We start from the raw sequence: 26,885 nt of genomic DNA on the forward strand, positions 1-26,885 counted from the left end.
AGGGTTTATTTTAGCAATGGTTTATTACGATAGGAATTGTGAAAGATTATTGCGTTTTAACAATGAAAAAATTAAAAATATTGTCGGTATCATTATAATAATGACTGGCTTAGATATCCGTATACACTAAAACGAGTAATATAAACAATTGTAATGGCCTTCCAAAAAAATAAGGGATAAAGGGAAAACTATATCTACGAGAATATAACATACATAAGAAAGCCCAAAACACACAATTTTCAAATGTATAACAGTATATAATGTAGTAGGGTCATTGGTCACCCTAATTTTGTATTTAGAAGTTCACATAATATAGTTAACATAATTTTGAACTTGTATTTAATACAATATATTATTATTCAACTCTACTTTCTATAATCTACCATTATCCAATAAAAATTGTATGTTCTACTCTTTATGATCAATCATTCAATCACATAACTCGATAATGATTGTTATGATTATTCAATATTATATTAGTAGGAACTGAGATACGTAGCCTTGTATTTGTAGTATTTTGGCCTGTATCGTATATAGGTCGATCTATATTTTAAATTGTACGCATAAAATGCATGTGTTAAAACATATAACGTTGTGATCCATTTTACGTTAGAAACTCATTATTATTTTAGAAAATACTGAAATTGTTGAAAATATTTCTTTTATTTAATTTTAAGTTATCACGGTACAACGTTTTTAGAAAAAAATATATGTTTACTATATTTTATCGTTATCATTTTTAAAATTTTTACTCTCTTAAAGTACAACATGTAAAATTCAATATCGAAAGCATAAATATTCGTAGAATTTCGATGTATAAAAATAAAATTTCTGAAAAGTAGTTTTTTAATTTTTATAATTTATAAACTCCAACATTTTACATGTCGAAGTAACCACTTTAAAAAATATTCTGCTTTGGAATTATGAATTAAAAATGCACGCTGTCATTAAAAAAAGTAAACAATATAGGTACAAAATGATACCGTTACTGATAGTAAAAATAATATTTAAAAAAAATATATTTTTGACAACTAAATGCTATGTAAAAAAAATTTTTTTCAAAAATTAATGTGTGTATTACGTTAAACGAATCACCTGCTATTGAGTAAAATGTAAATATAACAGGTTAACAGTTATATATATAACCTGCGGTCTTAAAATAATTTAAGTTGTAATCTTTTTTCATAAGAAAAAAATACACACGAGGCACAACAACGAATGAATACGCTTATTATATTATACTGTCACGTTGAATGTTCTAGAATCTGTATAAACTAGTCGAACTTTTTATGGTATTTCTGTACCTCAGTGTTATGTTATCTTCAAAGATCAGTCATTGTTCCATCTTACACATAATTGTGGTATCGCAACAGTCGGAAACTGTTCCACGTTATACTCGTTATAGCACGAGAATCATATTATATAATATTTTATTATTTTCAATATTCTGTTTATTATATTGTTTTGTATTAATTTATTATTGAAATTCATACCTTATAATAATAAGGTATTTAAGTATTATAGGTTTATATCAAAAAAAAAAAAAAAAATGTATTAGCTATGAAATATTTTTAAAATCGTTTCTCAAAATACAATTTCTATTAATACCTATAATAATATTTTAAATTTGATTTACTTTAAATAAGTATAATTTGTATTTTTATAGAAATTACATCGTTGATCTGAATTTGTAATTAAAACTAATAATGACTAATAAAATAATACGATTCAATAAAAAAATGACTATTGATTAATTTACTTTTGGGTATTTTTTTTTTTATTTGTGGTATTGTTTTTTTTTTGTTTACCCATAATTTCACTTACCTATATAATATAGAAATAAAATTTTATTGAATACTAATAAATAAGTACATATATATAAAATATGATATACCTAGGTTATTAATCTAATGAATTAAAGTCATTTGAAAAGAAAAATAAAGAATTGTGTTATAAATTAAATTACATTTAACCTTTAAAATACTCGGTTGCCAATACTGTCAAAACATTTGTATAACTATTAAGTATTAATTGATCTCAAAATCAAAATAATCGGAATAAATGAAATGTAGTTTATAAATAACGGTTTCAAAAAAACTAACTGTGACCTATATTAAGCGCGTTTATCAAGTATAACAAATATTATTGAGTACGCAATAATATTATCGTTACTATGAAATCGCAAAATACAAATTATTAACAGTTTTTTTTTAATATACATTTGAATAAGTGTATGATATGTTTTACATTCGAGGATCAGAAGTATCGTAGTCAAAAAGGTATAATATCTAACGAGTAAAGGACGTGAAGGTAAAATAATATAAGGACCGGAAACAACAATAATATAATATTATGACGTAGTATGTACATTATTATACGCGCGGCAGCTACTCAAAGTGGAATAATAGTTATGTATATATACCTCCTACTGCGACGACTACCTTTAATCGTTTTTTGACGGGCCGTCAAAGGAACTTTCGGGTCGACTCTGTTGTCGTTATTGTTGTGGTCGTTACTGTCATCGTATCATTAATACGCTTGATATTATTATATATGTATAACGCATTATTTAGACGCACGTGCCAGAACAATAGTATTGGTAAAAAGGTTTTTTTTTGGACGCTATGCACACACAACGTTTTATTATATTATTGTACACAAATCCTTTGCGGTACTCGTCTTTAAAATCGTTTCGGGGTGGTGGTAAAATTCAGTGAAAAAGGCGTGACAGCGGTGATTTCAACAACACAACAACTCGACAGTCGACACTGCTGTAAAATAAATATATATAATAATATTATTTATTTAACTAAATAACAATAAATGTTTATAGTACATGTTAATAATAAAAACAATGTCCAGTTAAATATAATATTAATACGAAGTTTGAGACTTTGATAATTGTAAACTGGTATATACATACTTCTTTCCAATTTTATTACGTCGATTCATTATAAGATATTGACTAATTTAACATGACATTTTTAATGACTAGATCTGTAAATATTAATTGTGTTATTTTCATTGTTTAAAAATTTATATTTTTTCTCCAAAATTGTTATTTTCAATATTTTTATTTTCTTATATATACATGAATAATGTATAGCTATTATTTATTGTTGTATTCTTGCATTAACTACACCTATATAAAATAATTTAGAAACCGTGGAAAAATCTAAAGAACACAAAAACTATAATTTTAACTGTTTAAGATAACATTTCAATAACAAATATTTAAAAATTATCAATACATAGATTATTTTTGTAGTTATAATATTTAACGATCTTACTTTTATTTAAATATCCAGATATTTAATAAAATGTAAACTGCCTTTTAAAACTAATGTCTTCTACACTATATACATCTATGTTATTGTAGTTGTATACAACGTAGCGTAGCTACATATGTATTTTATTTTATTATTAATTTATTGCTGAATACTACTATATTGGCATAAACATATTTTTTGTCGTTATACTTACACGCATCGCATGTAAAACAATTTTAATTCCTAAAAATAGGAATTTACGTTTTTTTTAAAAAAATGCACAGTAACTATAATCAAATAAAACTAATTTATAACTACAGCAGTTTGCAAAATAGTTTTTGTCAAATAAATATTATTAAATTATAATATTCTAGGATTGTTTCCTAATAAATAGTGTGTCCAAAAAAATATGTATCTCTAAAAATTTACAGTATAAAAAACTGTATAATTTTTTTAGGCATTGAATTGCCACAATATTATAACAAAGTTATAAAATTGATTACACTTGATAGCTTTGTATCTTTTATTTTCTTTTAAATGTTGGCGAGCATAACATTACTAGTTATTTTTTCTAGTATTTTTTCACTTTATCATTAATTTTTAGGCTTATAAATGAATTTGATTATTTTGTTTAAAATATTAAGAAATATGTATTAATAATAGTTTATATTCAATGATACTTAAATCTTACAAGTCACCCAATTGCATAATGCATAATTTTTCAACAAATCGTATTAATTTTTATAAAATAACGAGATATATTTGAGACAGCTATATTATAAAATTTTTTTTGAAAGTAACTTGTAAATTGTACTGTGTAACTATACAATAACTATGCAAATAGAAGTTGCGAGTTAGGGATATATTACTATATATAATATACGAGTATATTACAAAAATCAAGTAAATTGCTTATAGTTATAAAAAATCTAAGAAAAATAAGGTTCATCTACGATATTATTATAGTGTTTTTTATTATTATCTATTTACATATTGAGCGGTTACTAATGTTTCGCAGACATCAAAATATTAAATTATAATAATATATGTGTAATGTTTATTTGTTTGTGTAAAACAAGATATAGGTACAAGCTGACTAGAAAATATAGATAAATCGTAAAGCGTCTAAGTAATGACCGACACTAGATGATTCATCGGTACATTTCTAACTGATGGTTCGAAAAAAATTATTTTTATATATCCCGCCAAGTCTTCGGAGACGGAAAGTATGCAGGCCAATATTCCATAGTATCTGGTCGGTGACTTGAACGCAGCGTGTTTCATAAGAGCGTCCTTGGCGTTTGTTCCGATGGCGGTCAAGTCGTTTTTGAACTCAGCTGAACCGCATAGATCTCATAATAGAATACAAAACCATATATATATACAAATCCAAACTTCTGCAGTAATATTTTCGAATCATTATTATAAAGAAAATATAACTTACCGGGTCGGCACAGGACGAGGGTAAGCACTAAATTGTATTCGACCGAATCAAGTCTCATAGCCCGGTGACTGGCTATTAACGTGGCGACTATACGTTCGACGCTTGAGTTTGATCTATGTGAACGAAAAAAAAAACCAATAACAATTACTCATAATCATTGACAAACGACAACAACGACATTAAATTTGTACGAAACGTGTTATAAGTGTAACTCACCCGGATAAAAGTGTTATGAGGTTTGTTGGCCAAAACGCCGCCATCAACACGAACGATTGATACCACGTTTTATTGAGTATTTCGTTTTGGTCAGCTTTTGGTAATATAGCTATCGATTCGTTGAATCTACATTGTCTTAGACTCGTTAAAAATATTTGAGCACCAATTTCGTATATGTATTCATCTAAATCATGAGATAAAACGTACGATATATAGATGCGAGCGAATATTACTTTTTTTCACACATGTTTGAATGACCTAAATCGATTATAATTTTAAGAGAAAATTATTCTGAAAACCTGTTGAATTTTAAAAAAACTTAGAGCAAGAAACCAAATACATTATATTTGCATAAAAACGAATTTATTGAACTTGTTAATCACGCGCAGAGATGATGTAACATAATCGGAATTATTAACGAAGTATTACACATCTTACTTCTTGTCTTCCAGTTTTTTGGTACAATGGTATTGATTTCAGGTATTTTAGGTGTTTTGGACTTTCTCGGGCCTCGTTCGTCTTGAACGGCTAAAAGTAAAAAAAGGATCATGAAATCGGCCAGTTAAAAATAATGAAGCCAATAATAATAAAAAACGAACAAACTATACATATGTCTAGCACTAACTATCAATGTCAGTTGAATATAATATAGTACCGTCATTAATATATATATTATCATTTATCAGTGTGCCTGAAGATAGATATTATCTGTAAACGAGATATTTACCGGAAACGTTCATGTTGACTCTCATACATTTTTGAAGTCTACAAAACGGGCACCAGTTTCTTCTCGCCTTGTCCACGATACACTGACCCGTTCCAGCTGAACAAATACAAAAGTGTATATTATTATTAAAAAAAAATAATAATTAAACAATAGCCATCTCAAAACTCAGAGGTAAATAATTAGATAAATATTGTTTCAATATAAATTAAGTAGTCGGGAAGTTTATTATGTGTACATTATGTGTACTTGCGTATACACGGAAAAAAATATTTACCAAATAAATTTGGGTGACGAAAATATAGTTGGTATAATTATATTTTAGTTGGGTTTGATACAACTATATACTGACATTTACTATAAAGTTATAGTTAGAAATTTAGTAGTTGTACCAATAAAATTTAGTCGGCATGATTAAATTATATATAGGTACAACAAAATTAATGGTTAAACAAGCTAAGACTTATAGTTAAAACTATTTAGTTATATTTACTAATAATACTAGTTGAAGTAACTAAAACTGGTGTCTGCATATGTCGATAGCTAAACGTTTAGGCATGATCACTATATTATTTAGTTGGAATAATTATAAAATAAAGTTGTTATTGTCGTTGATAATATTGTGGTTATACTATTATTAGATGCATAAGAAAAACCAAAATATCGCGCGTATCCTTTGTCCTAAGTCCTAACATTCGTATTCGTGCGTCCCGCGACGCGCATTGTGTGTCGTACGTGTGTCAGTACGTATAAAAAATAAAAATTACTACCCATAATTATTATAGGTTCCAATTGTTTTTATATGTTATTATTTTCATTTACCCATCGAGCATCGGCCATCATTACAATAATTTCCAGTTTCCACTGCACTTTTTCAATTACTTGTGATGTGTTAATGCGTGTAATTGTGTGTATAAACTTTTTACAGTTGTTTAGACCTAACTACTTATTTTTTTTTATATTTTATATCGTGCTTGTACACAGTAAGTAGTAACTACTAACTAGTAACGGACTTATAATAATATATAACCAAATATTTTTATACCTTCGTCGGGCTTTTGACGTCCGTTATTGTCATCGACACTGCGTATAATTTATTATTGATCGAGTTTCTTCGCTATGGATGAATTTACTGTTGGCGTGCTGATTGAATGGGGATTTGAAGAATTGATTGATACGTTTAAAGGTAATTATTATAATTATTATTATTTATTTAACAATATTGGGTTTAGTTAATATTATGATACCTATACAGTTTTGAATGTACTTTAAATGTTTTCTAATTCTAAGTTCTAAGTTTTTAACAAAATACATAGGTACCTAAGATTTAAGGTTATAGCTTATATATAGGTAGTATTATCTGACTAAAAAATTAATGTTTCTATTGTAATTAATCTATTAATCTTAGTGTTTTTAAATGTAACTAGATGAGGAAATTGGTAAAGATGAGTTTATGTCATTAACAGAACTAATGGTTAAAGAATTAATACCAAAGATGGGTAAACGTGCATCATTTTATAAAAAATTAACTAGGCTAAAAGAAATTCAAGTGAGTAAATAAATTATTATACCTACCTACCTACCATATGTATATCAATCATGGTAGTATAATATGTTTGTGTTGGATGTCAGGATATTATATAATATAAATGTCAATATAATTGACAAATCAGTCACTGAAACACTTATTGTACCTATACATAATATTTTATATTAATTTATATTACTTGCCTATTTGATTATTTATGTACTTGGCAAGTATACCTGTCGTTAGAAATATGCATTAGAAATTTAAATCTTTATAATCTATATTCAGTATTCTCATATTATGTATAATATAAATTATATTAAAATATAAAACATTAGTTAATACTTCAATATTTACAATGATTTATTGTAAAATGACTAGGCATTTGAACCTTAATTACTTTAAGTACAAAATGTTTCTTATACCTCCCTAATTGATTATTTTTATAAGTTTTTTAATTTAAGATAAATACTTGACTGGGTATCTCATATAAATGGATTATTTTATAATTATTTTAACCAATAGGAATCAATCAAATGTACTGAAGCATCTATACCTGCAGCTATTGCAATATCACCTTCAGTGCCGGAGGATCAAATGAGTAGGCTCTTAAAAGATTTATTTTTCTTAATACACTTGAATATTTTTATTTCACATAAATACCTAGGTAACTATTTATTTTAATTTGCATAAAATATGTTTTTTAGACGAACATGTAAACAATGTAAATATATCTAATATAACCAACTTTGAGATTTATGAAGATGATTTATTTGGTAACACTCTACTTGAATCTAATGATCAAGCAATAATATCACCATTTATAGGTGGTAGTTCTCAAGGTAGTTCTAAATATTTTTGTATCTTTGGTTGTATTGTATTCATTTAATTTATTTAATATTATTATTTAGAGACTGAAAAAAATGTGATCAACCATATTGGCACTTCAAAGAATAATTGCCATCAGTCATTAAGTACTAATGAAATTGTTGAGGTTTATTCATTTATATTAAAAAAAAAAATGTTAGAACTATAGTACTTCATTATTTTTGTTTTATTTTTTAGGCACAAAATGCTAAAAATTATGTTAGTGACATACTCAATAAATATAGTGATGGCAAAGTAGTACTTAATTATTATGATTCTATTGGCACATTAAATCAATATATAAGAAATTGTTTGTCTTCCATCATTATTAAACATGAAATCCAACAGTCTATCAAAATTGAAAAAAAAAGATTTTCACTATTAGCCAAAGGTATTCTTTCTGAAGAGTGTTTAGTTTATTTTCACTGTTACACATTTACAAAAAGACTAATTTTTTATGATTTAAATTTTAAATTAAAGGTATTGAACAATTATTTCCATGTGAGACTAGAGAAACCTATTTTACCCCTTATTTTAAAGATGGAAATAATGTACACCCAATGAGAGGGAAATTATATGACAAATATTGTAATCTGCGAAAACAAATTAAACAAATAAATCCATCGAAAGTTATTGTAACATCACAGTCTGTAGAAAATGATATTTTAATTGATGATGCCGGTATTAATTTCCTATTGTAAGATCATAAATATTTTATATTTATTTTAACTTTTAATATTTAATTATTAGAGTGTAAAGAAAAAATATTGTGGCTTAAGAATAATACACTACCTACCCAGACTCTACATAAATATTGGACTGAAACATCAAATTATAGATTGAAAATAAAAGAAAATTGTATTGACATTTATCCTGCCTTTAAAAGTCCTACTGGTCATTTATTAGTGAGTTTTATGTTTCATTGTTTATGTAAATAATACAATATTGTGCACAATGAAATTAACAAATTATAATATTAACCAGGGTTTTACTAAATTTGTATAACATGTTTATTGTTTATATACTTTATCAAATATGTTGTTTGAAACAACATTGGATTTACTTGTATTTTTATTGTTATAGATTGAAATAGATTTCCAGACTTTGTACCCTGGAAAAGAAAAACTTTTATTCCTTAAGTTTGACATATTTAAAGTCAAGTTAATCAACTATATTGATAAACTAAAAAAACGTTTTTCATTACAAGACGAGTCTACATTACTTTCCGAACTTAAAACCCCATCAAGGCCTGGTAATTAATAATTACTACCTAACTTAATTAATATTTTGTTTAATAAAATTTTTTAACATAAAAAAATACCATTGTCTTTTTAAAGGTAATGATAACATATCTGTCCTCAAACTTTTGCCGCAACTTTTTCAACCATTAACAATCAAGTTGGACAAAAAACGTAAAATAGACGGCAAACATTCAATTTGGAGACCATCGAAGGCTGAACAAGCAGATTCTTTTGTTTTATTTATACCTGTAAGTTTAATTAATACATAGATTTCAAATAATTTCAAGTTTTACTAATTTATATTTTTGATTATTAATTTTTTGGTAAATTTTATTTCAGGATGTCTCTGAATTAAGAAATGTCCATGCCCAAAAAATAGAAAAAGCAATTCAATATGGTACAACATTGCAGCCTTATATAGTAATCGTTGATGACAATGACATTTATGCTGTGATCAACAGCATATATTATAAGTTAGAAACACCGTTAAAGGCATTAGATGTTTGTTACAAATCTTATTTTGCTCTTAACTTACACTATCCTCAAGAAAGTGAACAGATTTGGTTGTTTATCCAAAACTATTTCTTCGATACAACGCTCAAGTCAGATAAACATGTTTTATTTGTTAAAACATTTATAAACGATTTAAATAACATATAATTATCACTTTCTAGTGAGTACTATAAGTACTACACATACACCTAATTATAATATTTTATTTTTTGTTTTATTTTACAATAAGTAATTTAATTTTAATTTAAAAAAAATATTTCATTTAAATAGTTTAATAAATACCTATTACAAACATTAGACGACTTTTGAATATAAAGATGCCTTCTTGTTTTTTGTGCAACACTAAATTCAACTTAAATTCTCATTTGTTAATACATATAAATATTTTTCATGATCCAAAATCTATAGATGAATTTAAATGTAATGAATTAAACTGCTTTAGAATTTTTAACTCTTTTCATTCATTTAAAAATCATTTAAACCAACATAATAATCTAGACACACAATGTATAAACACACCACTGTCCTGTAATTTGCCTGACATAACAACTTCACAAGGAACCTCTGATTCTTTGAATTCTTCTCTGAATTCTTCCATTAAAAATCATAATTACCCTCCAAAACCTTGTCCAGAACCAATTACAATTACTGAATTTAGAGAAACACTTCAATCCAATACAATATTTTTAGCATCAAAATGGTATAGTAATAATTTAATTCCCAGAAAAATAATTCAAACACTATTTGACGACATTCAGTTATTTAACGATTCATTTTTATGTAATTTAAAAACCAAAATTTTAGAAATCATAAATTTAAACCAGATTGATTTTAATGAAACAAAAGATTTGTTTTGTATGTTTGATGAACTTTCCCATACATTTTCTAATATCAAGTCTGAACATCTCCGTTTCAAAATGTTTGATAAAATGGGAGTTTTAATTCGTCCAAAAATGGTTGAAATTGGGTATAGATTAAATGATAAGCTGAGGAATGGCCGTGTTATATTTGAACCTAAGACAGTTACAATGTCTTTTATTCCATTGAGGTCTGTTCTTAAAATGTTATTCCAAGATTGCAATTTATTTCATGTGATTCTTGAATTTATGAACAACTTAAATTCTAATTCAGGATGTAATACTATTTCTAATTTTGTTCAATCACAATTGTGGCAAAGTAAATTAAAAAAAAATCCAGGAAAAATATTAATACCACTATTTTTATACTTTGACGATTTTGAAATAAATAATGCATTAGGATCCCATGCAGGAAATAATAAACTAGGTGCTGTTTATGTATCCTTGCCATGTTTGCCTCCTGAATTGGCATCTTCATTGGAAAATATACTCTTGGTACAGTTATTTACATCCAATGATAGACAAGAATTTGGAAATCAAGTTATTTTTGCAGAACTTATATCTGAATTAAATTTTTTAGAGAATGTAGGGATTGATATATTATATAATGATAAAATGTATAGAGTATTCTTTTCTTTAGGCTTAATTTTGGGTGACAACTTAGGTTTGCACTCAATACTAGGCTTTAGTGAAAGTTTTGTCGCGCGATTTCCCTGTCGTTTTTGTAAATCACCAAAACTAGATTGTCATAATCAAGTTACTCAAGTCGATGGAATGCTAAGAAATAAAACTAATTATGATGAGGACATATCAATAAACAATATTACTCTTACTGGTCTTAAAGAACTATGTGTTTTCAATCAAATAAATTCATTTCATGTGACTCAGAATTTTGCAGTTGATATTATGCATGATATTTTGGAAGGCGTATGTAAATATGATATAGGTATGATCCTAAAAAAAATGATTTATGATTTTAATTATTTCACAGTTGATACTTTAAATAATAGAATTGAATCTTTTAATTACGGATCAATTGATATTCGTAACAGACCACCTCTTTTATCAACTGCTCTATTAAAAAATGGTTTAATAAAAATGTCTGCAAGTGAAATGCTTTGTTTTACAAAGTATTTTGCTTTAATTATAGGAGATTTAATACCATTGAATTCAGACATTTGGTGTCTATATATTAGTCTTAGACAAATAATTGGTATTCTTCTAGAAAAAAGTATAAAGTATGATGACATAGAGCTTTGTAAAACCCTTATAACAGAACACCATGAGTTGTATATGAATTTATTTAACACAAACCTTAAACCAAAATTTCATCATATGGTACATTATCCAATGATAATAAAAAAGTGTGGTCCATTATCATTAATTTGGTCTATGAGATTTGAGTCGAAACATAAGGAACTTAAAGAAACAGCTAAATCAATAACATCAAGGAAGAATGCATGTTATACTTTAGCTTTAAAACATCAGCTTAATGTAGCTTATAGAATTTTATCAACTAAAAATAAATTAATTGTAAATACTACTAAATTAGGACGCCATATTACAATACATGAATCAAAGTTAACTGAATATAATAATTCTGAATTTTTAAATAATAATTTTAATTTTTTAAATGATAATATTTCATTTGTTTCATGGATTAATTTTAAAGGTACTTTGTATAATTATAATAATATGTCAGTCCTTTTACAATTAAGTGAAGATCCATATATTTTACCAACTTTTGGTTTAATCCTATCACTATTTATTGCTCAAGATGTTGATAATAAACCATTTATAGTATGCAATATGTTTGCTTGTAATTATTTTAATGAACATCTTCAATCGTATAATGTAACTTTAACAAATAAATTAGTGTGTTGCAGTATTGAAAATTTAAATAGTGTACATCCAACGGTATGTGTAAAATCAAATGGTTTATATTATATACCTAAGTAATAAAATACATGTTTTTTTTTTAAATACCAATTTTCAATATTATATAAAGTATAAATTTAATTTAGTTACTATAATATATATCTGTAAGTTATACAATATATTATATTGTATAACTTACAGATAATTATTATATTTTTTTTTCATTTAATAAATATTATAAATATGTTAATAAAAACAGTTTTTTTTTTACTTATTTTATTTTTATTTACTTTTATATTACATATTTACTGAACTATTTTAAGGCATTGACTATAATTTTTAGTAAGGTAACTAAAATTGTATTCCCTAGTGCAACTATATATTTTAATTTAATCAGTATTTTTATTTGGTAGTTTCAACTAATTTAATTAAGGTAAATAACTAATTATGAAGTCAAATTGATAAACAATTGTAGTTATTTTACTTATATAATTCAGTTAGAATGCATTAAAACAATAGTCGTCTTAACTATATGAAATAGTTGAAATGTAACTAACCAATATTTAGTTGTGGTGACTATAATCTTCTAACTATAAAATAATAGTATCCGGAACTAAAAATATAGCTATGCCATAGGGAACTATAATTTACAGTTAATGTACCTAAAATTGAAGTTAGATCAACCAAATATTTTTTTCCGTGTAGTTACTCTAATTAATCTCTACAAATAAAGTAGTGTTGCTACGATTAATGCTCTATTCCCGACCACTCGTTATAAATAATATAATAAATTATTATTGCAATTTTTTACGTTACGGCTAATATACTAAACCAAGTGCACATTACAATATTATAACAGTGTTCATTTTTAAATACCTAACGATCAACGTACCGATACAAGTGTATACGATCCTCCGCCTGACACTCCGCTTGAAAAAACAGGAACAACCATCACAGCAGTAAACGCCGTAATGTTTTCCAAATGATTTGTCGCCGCACACCCGGCAGTACACCGGGATTGGTAACGTTCGTCCTAGGTACAATAATTTGACATCAAAAAGAAGACATTTGTAAATAATAAATTATTATTTTCCTTTTATAGTAATTTTTCTTTCATATATCGATTGGAGGATTGTTTATGTACTATAACTATATAAATACGACATATTGTGTGTTGTACTATTATCGCACCTACAAACGTTTAAAAGCGTTTAACTTAAATAAAAAAAAAAAAAAAAAATTAAACATAATTTATAATATATTATATTAGTGAACAATGCTACAATACTTTTATATTTTTAAATTTTATGCACGGGTATTAAAAGTTGAAGTAAATATTATGCTGCGCTAACTCGATAAGTAATTAACTAATAACTGATGTATGTGATAGGTATCGATAGACAAACACGTACGACGTATATACCTTAGGTTCAATTGATTTTACGGACACGTCAACTAACACCAATATGTAAACATCGATGTATAATAATATATAAATATTATGGTTTTCAGCATATAATATGTATGTATATAATATGATTTATATATTATGAAATACCTCACAAAAAAATGTGTTTCTTCGTCATTGTTTTAGACACGCATGTGCATTATTATACAAACACTGTATACATCATTATGTTATGCTGGGCTCTCGGGATAATGACATCCGCAGATAATTGATTTTCGTTATCATCTCCCCGTGCGTTTTCATAATAGATTTTAATATATTGTCATACCCATAAACGGCCATAACGCGCCGTGTACACGCGGACCGTACAGGTCGTACAACGATATATTATACACAATACGCATTATTGCACACGCAGCATTGTCGTTACAATAATGATCTATAATACGCGCACTGCTGCAGTTATTATTGCCGTTAAAAAACAACAAAAATGAGTAATGTCTCGGCCGTACGATCGGAGACTCGTGACGTTTTTTACGCCGCGGCGGTGGGTTTTAAATAACTGCAAAAACACAACGAGTACGGATGTGTGCACAATACGCGTAATAAAATGACGTATATGGTAAGTAGGTACGTGTAGTATATGTTATACTAATACCGTAAAGTATATGAACGAATTGACGTTTTTGTCGTTTCTATACTATATAATATGCGTGTCTGACAGTCAGACTCTGACTATTTGATTACCTATATACATAATAATATATCTATGGTACCATGGTATTTAGAAACTAATAACCATGTAATGTTGTGTGTAAATAGTAAATGTTTATAAAACGCAAACCTGTCGTACGCCGGGTGCGGCAGTCGAGGTTTGATCGTAATCGATCGTTTTAAATATTATAACATAAATAAAAGAGGAGTGATAAATCAAATAATATTATTATAACAGCCTCACACATCTCTCCTTTCAGAAAATCGAACACGTGCTAAAGTGTGATAATATTATAATATATGTATATTAGAGCCAATATATACAATATACACAATCTCTAAAGATCCCGATAGTATAAGAATACAAAGTAACCCATCGTTATCCGAAGATCATGCGAGATTTAGATTATTCGCGTCCGAGTCGGAAATATACATACATAAATATTATCGTTTTTCGACCGCTGTAATTTGTTTTATAGATAATGTTGTTACGCATAACTTTTAAATACATAATAATATATTCTATATACGATTAGAAATAATAGTACATAATGTACGACACATACATTTCCCCGGGTCATAGAATAAGTCGTTATCGTAACATCCTCGGACTACAAAGGATCACTGTAAAACAGTAAGAAAGGCCTTATTGTGAAACGGCGAACAATCGAATGGATCTCTGCAGTGTGCCCGCGCTTATAATGATATTATCATGTAATCTGTACTTACCCATACGAGTTGTGTTATATAAACCACGTTTGATCCTTCTGCGTGTACAGCGGAGTCGCGTGTACGCAGATACGCGACAAATTATTGATGTCGTATGTATAAAGATCTACAAAAATCTATGATGTATAATATTATTAATTATTCGATGTATGTCCAATCGCATTGACCGCCGGCACGTTAAGTACGAGCTGCAGTCGGATCTGCGGCGGACTCGATACCTGCTCGCCGACTGCGACGAAAAAGTTCTGCGTTTCTGTACCTGCGCCAAAGGGCAAAACAAAAAACATGACAATGGGAAAACATACACACACGTCACATACGACAAGGTAGTATAATATTATATTATTGTTATCGTGACATACGCGGAAAACGGCGGTGGGGGTGGAAAGTGAAGAAAATCGCTGTTATTCGAAATCGGTAATGGGCGGATAATTGTGCGAGTGTAAATAATAATAATATACTTACAGTCGGCCGCAAACGAGTGCGTTGTTGGATGGGTGGCACGGGGGAGGGGTGCTCCGACACGTTTTCTAAATTATTATTTATTCAAAAGCCATTCAAAAGTCCCTTCGAGGACGTGCGCGCGCGCCCGCCCGCCACTGCCAGTACATGCACTTATATGTCCACGTCGCTCCACGACCGTTTTCGCGCACGTTTAGATATAATAGATATATATATTGTAATATTCTGCATTTTAGCAGCTGGGCGACGCCGGTTGATCATTGATCCCTCGCCCACGTCCATTAAAGTAATGTTTGCTTTTGCCACCTGTCAACCAGATATCATAAATCCCGACGTCTGAATGTATCCATTAAAAGGAAAAAAACTTGAAAACCTAAAGGGTCACGTCGTCGGTCATTATTATTTTATTATCATTATTATTACATTGTTATTATTGAGAATATACGATTCATTTTTTTTTTCACGTGGCAGTTATATTTCTGCAGCAATGGGTCGAATGTACGTACAATTTATTCGAGTTTTATTTCCTTTTCTTCGAGTGTCACTACTATTATTATTATTTGAACGTCCAAATATAACCGATTAAAATAATCATAATATATCATCTTGATAATCCACGGTGTTGGTCGTTCATAAAATTTACAAAATGTATCATATTCTATATTATATATTTGATACCTATTTTCGTAAATCACAATACTGACCGTGCAATTTATAAAATTTCGAAAACTCACAATTATCTATACAATATACAGAGCGTACTTCATCAATTATTGTTATCTTTTAGTAAATTATTTAAAGGATTATATGAATACAAAGGATTTATAAAAGTCAATGTAAGATTTGGTTATATTATTCCTTAAAAATTCAAGTCATTTTCAATTTATTCCATAATTCTAATAATTCAAATTCGATCAATGTTTTTATTATATTTTCATATTTGTTAAAAGAATGTCATTTTCTACCTAAAAATCAAATAAACACGTTTAAGTATCTAAACAAGAAAATAATATGCCCCTATAGCCTATTACAACGATGAGTAATCAATTGATAATAATTATTGTTAATATTATTAATTAATACTCAAATGTGATAGTAGGAAAACTTTGGTGGGCTATGAGAAGTTGTTTTTTCATATTTTGTCTATAGCTTTGAATTCATTAACATTTAACTCGTAAACTTCTGCAATTTAAATTAACTATCAAAATAGGTATTGATGAAGATTTTGATACGTCAAAGCGGGTGGGGAAACTTCACGCGAGTGAAAATTTGTATAAAATAACATTAAAGTTAAATTTAAATATTTAAATAATAAAAAATATATATATAACTTAAAAAAAATGTATAAGAAAACTCAATCAAAACTAACCATAAAATCTATATCAATAAAAATCAATATACGTGGGTGTGAGTAAGAAATTAATATTCAAATCTATCATACTCATGATTTTGAAATTTATTGTATTGTTAATACAATACTATACACGACAATTTTATAATCGACGCCGATTTTTAAATTGTGTATTTAAAAGTGGGCTCACACGGGGGGATTTATTAGTTAACGAAAAACGAATATTACTTTGTTTGTATAGGGTTGCCAATGGTTACATAAAATAAAACCGTTATTATAATTGTATATAATTTTAGGCTTTATAATATTTGGTGTAAATCCCTCTAATGACTGTATAGTTTGTATTTAATGGAGTTTAAGACGTCATGGTAAAAACACTAGAATTATTTAATTTCTTCAAGGGAAAAGGTATACATACCAGCTATAACATCAATACCTATATCTTCACTCCTCAGTAAGTTGACGTCTGATTTTCTTACAATTTTCGTCAATAGATTTAGAAAAATCTGAAGTGTCATTAGCTACTTAAAAAAACTATGTTGTTTTTATTTAATAGGATTTATGAAGAGATTAATCGACGAATAATATTTGATTTGTCAGTAGCGCAAAAGATATGCTAATTACCTATAGTATATTTATTATAATAATATGTACGTTATACTGTATAATATTATTATCTTAATGACAGCTTAACAGATTGGTACAGGATATAAATTACAAACAGTCATAATATTTTACCAATTGATTGTTCAAGTATAGTTTTTTTAACGCTTTGTGTTTTTATAATAGTACATTAGTACTACATTAATACGACACCAACGCGAAAACAAAAGCTTAAAAACTTTAAAGATTCGAGGTCAATATTCGTATAAAACAACTTTGAAATATTCGTCTTTGAAAACAGACTGTCATTATCGTGCAACTAACGTGAAATCTTAACCTCGTGTAAATTTTCATCATCAAGAATTGTTTTGAACGATTTAAAACAATGATACTATCTATATTGTGTTTGAATGTGCATATAATATTATATTTTTATAGAATGTGAAACAAACAGTTTAACTTTGACTCATTAAATGTGTAACTCGTAATTATAGTCTAGCTATTTCGCTTAATTTAAAACACAATAATATATTTTGGTCATTATAAGACCATAAGAATTTTATGCTGACATATAGTAATTAAATGTTTTAAAAATCACAAAGATAAAAAAAAGTCGTTGACACTAGAACGAAAGAAAAACCGAAAAATCGAACAAAATCAGTAAGTAATTGTTTTAAATATACGATATTAACAAATGACTATAATAGAGGAAAACAGGCTTTATAGTTTTATACAATATCGTTTTTACTTAACTATAAATTGTCCAGAAAAACTATATTTTTTAAACTATGTACATAAAGTATTAAAAATGTTTATTAATTTTTTTTTTTTTTTTTTTATATCAAATCGTGATATTAATATGTAACTAAGTTATATTGCATTGAGTACATTATATTTTATTCAGTTTTTTTATTATTAGATGAACTTTTTAAGATTAACCTTAATAAAGTTAAGTATAGTTGATGGTAAACTATCTACTTACTTATATATTAATGCGATTATTTGTTTTTAAGTAAAATTGAAAGTATTCGTATTTAAAATTGACTTCGAGATATCTCTGATAACTCATTAGTGATTACACATATATAGGTATATAGTATATTATACTATACTATAATGATATATAATATTTAGGACAAGTTTCTCTACGAATATATTGTGGCGCTTAATTATTATCTTATAAACATTTGTAGCGACTAGCGAATGACTCTTGTCGCCGCGTGTTTGACTGCTATAATAAAAACGTATTGACTATATAATAGACTATAGTAATATAGTAAATCACTAGTGTCATTGCCGGTTAGTCTTAACTGACACTTAACCGCTGGCATTGTAAGGAACGGCACTAAGTAATAATTATTATTTGTTGGTTTTAAAGCTTTCAATTGTAAATACATATTGTAATGTTAAGTATTAGAATTTTACCTTTTAATCTGTTTTCGCTTGTCTCGAAAACAATTAATTGTTTCAATAAATATTACAACATAATACTGCAAATTCAATAGATAATAATATATAGTATCGTTAGTATCTATATATGTATAAAAAATAACAATAATATTATATGATTTGATTGCTTTGTTTGAAGAACTCGCGTATTAAGTAATTAAATAATAAATATAATAATCTGCAAATTTGTTTCCTTAAGTACGTTATAGACATACGTCATACCCACATGTAGTTTCATAATTAAATATTGTTTAAATTATATTAATTTATATAAAGTTAGGCGTGGGTTATGGGTAACGCTTTGCTATACATCATAGGTGTCCAGTGGAACTCGTTATTGAGAAAAACACTGTAATACATTTTGTTAAATTTGAATACAATGATATCATACTGTATAGTGTACAGTGTGATATCATTGTATACGATAAAAAGCGATTCAGATCAAAGACTGTTAAATTTTGGTAAACATATAGTTATGGTACCAACTAAAATATTTCGGAAGTTTTTGAATCTCCGAAGCCCCCTAATTAAGTATATGCTTATAGAACCTTTCATCGCCAAAGTGAATATCGATCGTATACCGAAAACCATCTAATTTTAATTCGTGCTGTTATGGTTATAGTTAGAGACTTTATAGAAACGTGCAATATTTTAATAAAAATGTAGGTATATTAGTGTATTATACGTTGTTATACATCTGAAAACGGTTTTTTATTTATGATTTCGATATAATAGTTTAATAATTATTATTAAATACAAAATTTTTTTCATTGTGTTATTTGAGTAGAATACATCGAGATTGATAGATAATTACCATATATGTTTAGTGACGTATTATATAATATTATACATAATGTTGGGAGACAATATTATATTATAAACGATTATATAGATACGCACTAACCGTATGCTCGTATAGTATTTGTTTCTACAACAATAACATTACGAATCGTAATTTATGATGATAGACATTTAATTGTATACAATGATTAAGTCGTAAATATATATTACCATATTTATAAAATAGTTTTCTTTACATTTCATTAAGTATATACAATACATATACTTACGTCTTACACACATAAATTAATAGTAAATTTACATAGGTACATGATGGAAAATAGCAATTTGGCATTTTAAAAGTGAGGACACGCCTAGAATATAATTTCCAATGTTTTGGAAAAAAAACGTATTATCTAGGTCCCGATAATAAAATAATATGTACAATTTTCAACAGATAATAATAATTTCGTGAGTATTAAGCGTCGAACGAAAACTGTGGGCACAAAAAATATAAACGAATTAGTAAATCGGTGAATTTTAATGCTTATATAGCGTATATATTATATACAAATAAAAGACTAGACAAAATTTAAAACAAATAGTCGTCAAAAGTTCTTTTGTCGTAGATGCCATTTAAATTTTAAATGGGTGTCGACTCAAAACTAGAACGAACGGTAATTACCGCAATAAAATTTAAACACAATAGAAGTAGTTACACGATTGACGTGATAAGCAAATAACTATAGTCTTAAACAAAGTTCTATAGGAAGGTAGCGTGATACAATTTTGTACTGAGTGTTCCAAAAATGTGCGCGTTTATGATAAATTTACAGTATCATTATATATGATGATTTTTTACTATACCTATATAATATATTTTTATGTTATACAATGATGGTGTTGCAGTAGGTATATATATCATATATATATATATATTATAATAAAATATTAATATTGTTAGTATTATTGTGTGTATTTTAATAAGTCTAGAAATCGCAAGAAATCGAACTTGTTGACTATATTATATAATATCAATATGATAATATTATGATAGGCTATACTATATATAATTATGTACAAAATTCAATAACGGCGGATGCTGTTCAGACTTCGGTCTATATACACAGGTCGGATTCTATGACGCCATCAGTTTATTGTTGACGTGTCCGTTCAACAGGTGTTGGTAGTTGTGTGCCGGCACCGGAGCCTGAGGAAGCGGAAAACTGAAGCCGCCCAACTGGGGATGATGATGGCTGCCCCCCGAGCCGGAGAAAAGGAAGTGTTCTGCGGCCACTGCAGCGGCAGTCGCAGCTGCCGCCGAATCGTAACTGTGTTCGTGTTTGATTTCCACCGTCGTATGATGTTTATTCACTGAAAACAAAAAAAATTGTGTTAATTCATCTGTTATTAGATAGTCACGTTACTGATTTTAAACCTGTTCATGGAATATAAATTCAGAGACTTAAAAATACATAAAACACACTTACAGATAGCCTACACGCAGGTATCAATATATCAATGCATAAAATAATGTGTTTTAATGGGTAAATAAAATTTTTTTTTAATTTAAATTTTATGTTATTGAATAATATTTTTATCATACATTTCTCTATTTTTACTAAAGAAAAAGCGCTAAAACGCTAATTAACGTATACAATGTAATATTCTCTAATAAATAAAAACATTAAAATATATAAAATATAATTTTGAAATCAAATTAACTAAATCGGCTAAATCCCAATTATTGGTTTTTATCTGAAAAAACATGAAAATGCATAAGCCTAGTTATAAGAGTACAATAGACATTGTATTACTTATTTATTGTTGAAAAATTGGTAAGTCATTCTGAAAACTATTGTCTTTGTTTAGAATAACCATATCGTTTTATAAATATTATACGACACTTAAAGTATTGTTATATAGGTACTATAATTTTATCATTAAAATTAATGAATAATTGCAATTGCTTTTTTTACTGATAACTAGCATGGTTAAAAAATGTCTGTTTATCTTATCTTAAATTTTATTTAGCACTATACATCTATATGTGAATAAAATAAAAAATTATAAAATGTAGTCCAGGTGTAATCACAGCTGCAAATTATAAGCAAAATTTGACATTTTGAACCAGCTATGAGAAATTTGGCATTGAAGTAACGTGTTGTCAATACAACATATATAAAGATAATTTTATGTATGATTAGATATTTAAAGTGGTTGCCGTAAGTTCAATAATTTTATAATATAAATAATATATTATTGAGTATTCAGAAGGCCATGCCGTGAACGAAACGACATTAGTATATCAATTAGAATATGCAAGTAATCCACGTCCCATTATGGTCCCATGAATTTGAATATGAACTCAATGATTTAAAACATATTTGTTACCTATCATAATATAATATTATTTAATACTTTATCACTGTATTGTGGACACAGGGCGAACAAAATAATAAGTATTTTTGTTCCTCCAACTACTAGTTAATTATTTAAAATTGTTTTCAAATGTATAATAATTTATTATATATTATAGTTTGGTACAATCGAGTGTTAACGGCGTTTATAGTGAAGAATATTATAGTTTTATCTCGTTTCATTATCATATTATATATACAACTTTAAGTTTTAATTATCTACAATCTCTTATTTTTATCACCGTTTAATATTATTTTAATGACGAGACGTCTCTTGATATATTTTGTAAACTACTATAATTTCTTTCGTTGATTTTTTTAGCTTCAGGTCAATCGATCATTATTTTTTTTTATCACCCGGTTACTTACACGCCTAGAATTGACTAGTTACTACTCTCCACTATAACTACCTATCATTTCTCAGCCACGAATCTCGTGACTTGTATTACCGTATATACACGAATACGTTCTCTTGTTGTTTAAAATTCAAAATGTTCTTAAAAAGTTTCGTACCATAATATAATTAGTGAACGATTTTGATACCAACCTAATAGATCTATGGCCGCAGAAGTGGATTGTCTGTGGTTCTCCACGTTAGACGAGCCGTTAGAAGAAGAGGAAGACGACGAAGGCTGTTTCTTGGGTTTCCTCTTTCTCGTCTGGATACCATCCTTTCTCATCGTCAGCGGCCTGTTAACTCCGTGTAGTTTGTAATACAGACCGCACGCATTGCACACTGGCTCGCCGTCGTTGTTTCTCCTCCACAAGGTGGTCATTCGGGTGCCGCAATTTGTACATGACAGACCAAGGCGTCTATTGGATGCCTATGAAGAAATTAATTTAAATAAACTATACAATAAATGAATAATATAAAGTATTAAAAATGTGAGCACAATATACGGACGGTTGAAACGAGCTCAAAAAGTGAACTACCTATAATTGGACATACCTGCAGATATTCGAAATAAGTACTCAAATAACAATCATATATACGTGCAACATACCTATTATTTATTGTTGTGATTACCTAATAAACCTTGTCTAAATATTAATTAGTTATTTTTACGTTTAATTTTTCAGAAAAAAAAATGACAAATATCTTTGAAAATTATGTATGTTAAAAAATGAAACAATTTTTTATGATTTAGTAAAAAAAAATGTTGTAATAATAAAACCTCTCGTTATCGCATGCGTGATAATAATTTAATTAAGGATAAAAACCTAAGAACAAACGAAATGCACACACATTCTTGAATAATGATTCAATAAAAACATGTATCAGACGTTGAACTTATACATTTGGATATTATTACAACATTTATAATTGTTAAATAAATTATGAAATTAATATAAAAGAATAGTACATACATAAAAAAAAATTAAGAACCCATAAGCGACACTCCAATGATTTTTTTTTTGAATTATAATTATACAGTTTTGGTTAATTCCTTATGAATTAAGTAATTAAATATATTCATAACATCAAAGTCCATTTAAAATAAATTATTATACATATACATATCTATTATATAATGAACTTTCAATAAGAGTATGTTGCATAAATATATAAATTATAAATGCGTTGAAATTCATTAAAAGTATGTGTGACTTCGATTCTCTATAATATACTCCATCGCAAGAAATTTAATTTAGTTTTATCAATGACGTATCGTAAGTATTTCGCGTCATAATTGTTAATCAACAGTGTATATTATAATATACAATATACGATACTGCTATAATAGAGGTATCTGAACTCACGGTCTCGAAGGCGACCAATCTTTTGGCAGGCTTGACAAGCGGTCTGTTCATGCCGTTCATTTTGTGGTACAACCCGCAAGCATTGCACAGATAGTGTCCGGTGCCGTCGCGGCGCCACAGCGGCGTGGAGATTGCACCGCAGTTGACGCACTCCCGACCGTCTCCGAACTGTAAATCCATTCCGGCGTCTGAAACATAATACATTTTTTTTAGAGTATAACTACATGCTCATTTAGGAGATTTATATTGACTTCAAATTAGCTATTTCTAAAAAAAAAAAAAATAGGTAGGTAACTTATATTTTACATTTATAATAAAAACATAAATTTATTTATAATTTTAAACTTTAAAAAATGCAGGTAGGTACATAGTTTTTTTATCTAATAAATCACTTTTATTTTTAACAATATCAATAATGTTATCAAAATCTATATTATTCAATATATTTTTCTCTGCGTAGTAGGAATATTTTTAAATTTTAATTATTAGCTATAATAAATAACAAGTTCTACTAGATAGACAGTAGGTACGCCTATACCAGCGCATCGGAAAAAATCCCGATATTCCGCCGGTATAATCCGCCACTGTTGGCATTAAATTATTATTTTTGTCACGAGATATAATAATTTAAATTATACAGTTTACGGATGAATTTCGCATTTCGATCTCCACTAACTATTCTAATATATTATATATTTATATAGATACAGCCTGTGTGGAATTCCGTGTAAATAGTTATACTAAAAACAGATGCGACCGAACGCCTAGTGTGACGTGAAAACAAATGATAATAATAATAAAATAACAGAATATAATAATAGTATAAAAAATAATAATGTATAAAAGTATTAAATAAAATAAAAAAAGCGTATAAACATAAGTGTGCGTGCATGAGTGTGTTTTAAAAACCTTATGGCGCCAAACATAAATTACCATACGGAGTGAAGGGGAAGGGGCGCGCAACCGGTTAATGCACTCGGGACTAATTGATCGTGTTTGGTCCCTCGGGTTGAGTAATTTGTCATGTTCCGATCGGATCGGAGGTCGGTGGGGTTTTTTAAAATATTTTTTTATTTGTATTCCACAATATTATATTATATACACCTACAATAATAATAACGCCACCGCCGCCTTCGACGCGCCAACACACAACGGCGACGACGTCGGCGACCACGACGACAACGACGAATATGAAGAAGAAACCGGTAATCGGGGTCGTCGTCGTCGCCAGGAAAAAACGGTAGTCGATCGGTAATCGTCTGGACTGGTGATCCGACTTGTGTGAACATAGGCCAACACTCAAACATACGCACATGCATACCCTTATATAAAACCTACTACTGGAGTACAATGCGGTGACATTTTATTTTACAGTCTAATAAGTTTTTTTTTTTTTCATAAATATTTAAGGTTAATCAATAACCATAGTAGGTATAAGTGATTTTACCTACATGGTTGGTTAACTTGAATAATACGTCGACGATTTTTAAAATAAATAAAATTATACTATATTGTTATTTGTGATGAACATTAATACCTATACTTTACCTAAATATTGCTAACAATTTATTGCGTACTTACGGATTGAAATATTGACTTTTTAAAGGAAACGCCGTCGTCGACGTCAATCCCGATGAACGATAATACTGACAACTTAAGTTTAAAGAAATTCGAAATCATTCATGAATTATGAAAAAAATACAAAAATAATTATAAATTACGAAAAGAAGCAAATAACCTACTTCCCTACACAATAAATGTCAAATGGAATGACACTACAGAAACAAACACGGTTACTAAATTATGTTTTTAAATGTCTAATAGTTTTAGTTTCAAATCAGGACTATTTGTATAATGTTTATTCAAGAGTGCAAGATAATCTAAAAAAATATTAGAGATAAAGAAAAATAACTTATTGTAGGTATATGTGATTATATATCGTGAACATGATTATTCGTTAAAAGTTTATGTTGTTCAAATACTTTATCATAAAAACGCATAATGAAAAAATGACGAGAATCCGATTTTAAATAGCCCACTCCACAATACTTACACCTGCTCTATACACTATAATTGTGCATAAAATGAATCATATAGTAAAGTTCTTCAATCATTCTAGTTTTAATTTTAATATACCTATATTTTTAGTGAGTTTTCAATTTAATAGAAATTACTAAAGATCTTGTGACGCGTAATCATTATTTCGAACTTAATTTTTATATACAAGTATATTTACCAAGTATATGTAATGTAAGTAAACAAAATTATTTTAATCATGGATGATTATAAAATCACATGAAATAAAAATGTTTTTACAAAATTACAAATATATAAATTATACGATAATGTATCATACATTATAATTAAAGATTTGATAGCTAAACGCCTAAACGGATACAGTTTAATATATAATAAATTACTTACTACATTATTATATTAAGCCAGTAATATTTTATAACGATTAGAAATGTATATGTACCTATTTATCAAAATAAAAATATACTATGTTTTAAATTGTTAGTAATAACTAATAGCAAGTATGTAAGTACTAAGACTAAGAGCCTAAGTATATACTTCAACGAGTATTATCTCACCTTAACAAATACTGATAATATTATAATAATATTAATGTTAATTTACCAATGATAATTTCAAAGAAAATACATAGCTT

At 27.6% G+C, this 26,885-nt stretch overlaps 2 protein-coding genes and 1 long non-coding RNA gene across 9 annotated transcripts in view; 1 reads left to right on the forward strand and 2 right to left on the reverse strand.

Moving 5' to 3' along the window:
• Positions 1-4,308: 4,308 nt before the first annotated feature.
• On the reverse strand, positions 4,309-15,504 carry LOC114127181 (nuclear receptor subfamily 2 group E member 1-like). Its single transcript, XM_027991352.2, has 7 exons — positions 15,389-15,504; positions 13,430-13,570; positions 5,657-5,752; positions 5,368-5,457; positions 4,930-5,113; positions 4,714-4,826; positions 4,309-4,621 (listed from the first exon to the last, which is right to left on the reverse strand). The coding sequence occupies exons 1-7, from the start codon at positions 15,390-15,392 to the stop codon at positions 4,395-4,397; spliced, it is 855 nt and encodes a 284-aa protein (XP_027847153.2). The 5' UTR covers positions 15,393-15,504; the 3' UTR covers positions 4,309-4,394.
• Positions 15,505-15,619: 115 nt separating this feature from the next.
• On the forward strand, positions 15,620-16,290 carry LOC126549287 (uncharacterized). The gene is made up of 2 exons (XR_007603436.1): positions 15,620-15,714; positions 16,087-16,290. It is a non-coding gene; the product is annotated as an uncharacterized LOC126549287 (long non-coding RNA).
• Positions 16,291-20,242: 3,952 nt separating this feature from the next.
• Positions 20,243-26,885, reverse strand: part of LOC114127170 (GATA-binding factor A-like) — a 29,155-nt gene continuing 22,512 nt past the window's right edge. For all 7 annotated transcript variants that reach the window (XM_027991326.2, XM_027991328.2, XM_027991330.2 and 4 more), the window contains 3 exons: positions 24,215-24,402; positions 23,001-23,277; positions 20,243-21,407 (listed from right to left, as the gene is read on the reverse strand). In XM_027991326.2, coding sequence (XP_027847127.2) covers positions 21,172-21,407; positions 23,001-23,277; positions 24,215-24,402 — 701 coding nt within the window. In that variant the 3' untranslated portion in view covers positions 20,243-21,171. The remainder of the gene's footprint in view (positions 21,408-23,000; positions 23,278-24,214; positions 24,403-26,885) is intronic.

Source organism: Aphis gossypii, chromosome 1, assembly GCF_020184175.1.
Source record: "Aphis gossypii isolate Hap1 chromosome 1, ASM2018417v2, whole genome shotgun sequence".
Lineage (NCBI taxonomy): Eukaryota > Metazoa > Arthropoda > Insecta > Hemiptera > Aphididae > Aphis > Aphis gossypii.

Bases quoted from the DNA above. Each gene is read 5' to 3' on its own strand.
- LOC114127181 (XM_027991352.2), bottom strand. The intron at 5,458-5,656 runs GTAAATATCTCG...TTTTACTTTTAG, and splicing joins AGTCAACATGAACGTTTCCG to CCGTTCAAGACGAACGAGGC. The intron at 5,114-5,367 runs GTAAGATGTGTA...CTCATGATTTAG, and splicing joins AAAAAACTGGAAGACAAGAA to ATGAATACATATACGAAATT.